Below are 2,500 nucleotides of genomic sequence, written 5' to 3'. Positions count from 1 at the left end.
TCTTATTGTTCGTCTTAGTATTTGAGCAGCGTTTTTCACTGCTTCCACTGTCTGAACAGTACGAACAGGCGTTCTAACCAAGCCTTAAACATTTACAGCATCAGCAGCATCGATATAACAATGAAAGGAGCTGGTTGATTAACCACGTTAATTAAATCTCCTTTATTCTAAACGTAACGTTAGTACACCAAACATCTCAGTGTGTTAAGTCAAAGCCAAAAAAGTAAGGATTTCCTGTCGATCTTCCATTTAACGGTGAAAGACTTGGGTACTAAATAACACAGTATCATTCCTTTTACTTTAAGCAATATTCCTGTAATATATATATATTTTTTGGAAAATGAATGAAAAATTGTAATGCGTTTTTAGTTAAAAATTCTATGGACCCTTGTATAAATGACTTACTGTATATAAACGTGTGATGCATTAACGTGAAATGCAACGGTTTTATTAATTACCATTCTTGATTTTCAGTTAAAATTTGTTCCTGTTTCTTCGTGTTAGAAAAGCGCACGTAAATCCTACAACGTTTAACTATGCGAAAACCAGTTCTCATGCTTACTCTCATGAAATATTACTTGCTACCATGTTTTTTTTTTCAGTTCTTGCATCTACTGAATCACTCTGGGAAATTATCGTAGGCCTTGTATCTCTTTAAACCGCCCACAAATCAATAGACCATATTCTCAGTATTGGACTGGAACTAGCTTGCAATGGAGTCTAATGCGGGGAAATCTTTTCAAATGCAAGTACCTTTTTATATATTCCCCCGCATTAGCCTCTATTGCAAGCTAGTTCCCACCCTGCTAGCAGAGCCTTTTTTTTGCTTGCTCGATTTTTGCGTTCTCGAGAAAGACTCTGCATGAATCGAGTAAGATCTTTATTGAGTATGCGCTGCATGTTGCCAGGATGCAGTCTCGAACCCAAGTCTAATATGCCAGATCCCGCCGCCATCTTGGTTTTTCATGGTACAGCGTGCTCAATTATAACCATCGATTTTGTCACTAAATTGACGCTCGCACTGGAAAAACCGGTTTGACGAGAGAAAACAAGATTGACTAGTCCAGACGTTCGGGCTGCGGCGGCCTCAAAGAGTTGACGCGATTCGGGCAGAGCCTCCTTTTCTCCTCCTCAGTAAAGAAAAAGACAAAAGGAGGCTCTGCTCGCAGGGTGGCTAGTTCCACTCCAGTACTGAGAATACGAATATGGTCTATTGCATCCTCAGTAATGGAATATTAAAATCTTAGAATTATCACATATTTTTCGATTATTTTTAATCACTGATCATGACAGGGTGTAGCTCTACAGGGTTTCTTCATTTTTCCGTTATCCCAGGTTTTACGGCATAATATCCTTCAACAGTCTGTTACGATTTGATGAAGTTTAATCCACAAACTAAGTATGTGACTTCATTTGTGGTGGTTGATAAATTGTTCAGTCTTTTCAGTAACATTGCCCGTGACCACTGACGCTCGCCTGTCCACCATAGGGGTGACTTGTTCAAAGTGAGTGTATCGCTGTCCCTGGTTCAAGGTCAGTGTTTGGAGATGAGAGGCTAATGAACACGTCACATTCGCAAAGTGACTCATGGGATAGAAAAGTAAAATATGACCGTCGATACGATAAACACGACCAGTAAGACCCAGAAGAAAAACGTATCCAGGACCTGAGCCGAGAAGTGCCAGTCAATCCTGTTGTACTCGTTTCTCTTAGTGTCACTTAAGTGATCTATAATGGTATGCAAACTGCTCGAGATATCATCCAGTCTTTCAAACGATGGGCACTTTCTAGTGTCAGAGGCCCGAGAAATTCCTGAACTCACTTCATCGAGTTCATCGCCACTCTGTTTTCCTAATTCAATTTTACAGCAGCTGTTCTCTTTGCTGTAACTACGAGACAATTTGCCCACGTACCCATTGGTACGCTGGTGGGGACTCTTCGTGCGTTCTTCGTACTGCTTGCCGAGTCGCTTACCTTGTCTAACGGCGGAAAACGGCTGTATCCTGAATACTGGTACGAGAATCTTGAAGATGATGTAACGGTACCACAGCGGCAAGGGGCGATTGGGATTCTTGTGATAGACCCTCATCACAAAACACGTTACGAGCAGTGAGAAAGAAACCTCGCACAGGACGGCGAAAGAATACTTCACAATCAGGGGGATCACTTCCGAAGTACGAGGTACATTTTCGGTGAAGACCAGCATAAACACTGTCAAACCAAGAAGAATTGTTATGACAAGAGATACCCTTTCACCGGATTCAGGTGGCAGATAGAACGAGAAAACTGTGAGCAACGCAAGAACGATGCAAGGCAAAATAAGATTTGCCATGTAAAATAAAACCTTGCGACGAACGACGACGGTGTAGGTGACGTCGATATATGGGTGCGGGCAGCAGGAGTATTTGACCACATTGCGCTTGGCTGGTACTGCTTGCAATTGCCATTCACCGCTGACCGTGTACTTTCCAAGATCTGCAGTGTCATCTTTATTTGTGAG

The 2,500-nt window shown here is 41.9% G+C and overlaps 1 protein-coding gene across 18 annotated transcripts in view; it reads right to left on the bottom strand.

Annotated features, from left to right (window-relative positions):
- Positions 1–147: 147 nt before the first annotated feature.
- LOC138038689 (neuronal acetylcholine receptor subunit alpha-10-like) overlaps positions 148–2,500 on the bottom strand; it is a 44,161-nt gene continuing 41,808 nt past the window's right edge. For all 18 annotated transcript variants that reach the window (XM_068884690.1, XM_068884694.1, XM_068884701.1 and 15 more), the window contains one exon: positions 148–2,500. This exon is cut by the window's right edge and continues 196 nt beyond it. In XM_068884690.1, coding sequence (XP_068740791.1) covers positions 1,586–2,500 — 915 coding nt within the window. In that variant the 3' untranslated portion in view covers positions 148–1,585.

This window comes from Montipora capricornis, chromosome 2, assembly GCF_036669925.1.
Source record: "Montipora capricornis isolate CH-2021 chromosome 2, ASM3666992v2, whole genome shotgun sequence".
Classification (NCBI taxonomy): Eukaryota; Metazoa; Cnidaria; class Anthozoa; order Scleractinia; family Acroporidae; genus Montipora; species Montipora capricornis.
The sequence above is the reverse complement of the archived record's forward strand: the minus strand, read 5'-3'. Positions and strand labels throughout refer to the sequence as shown.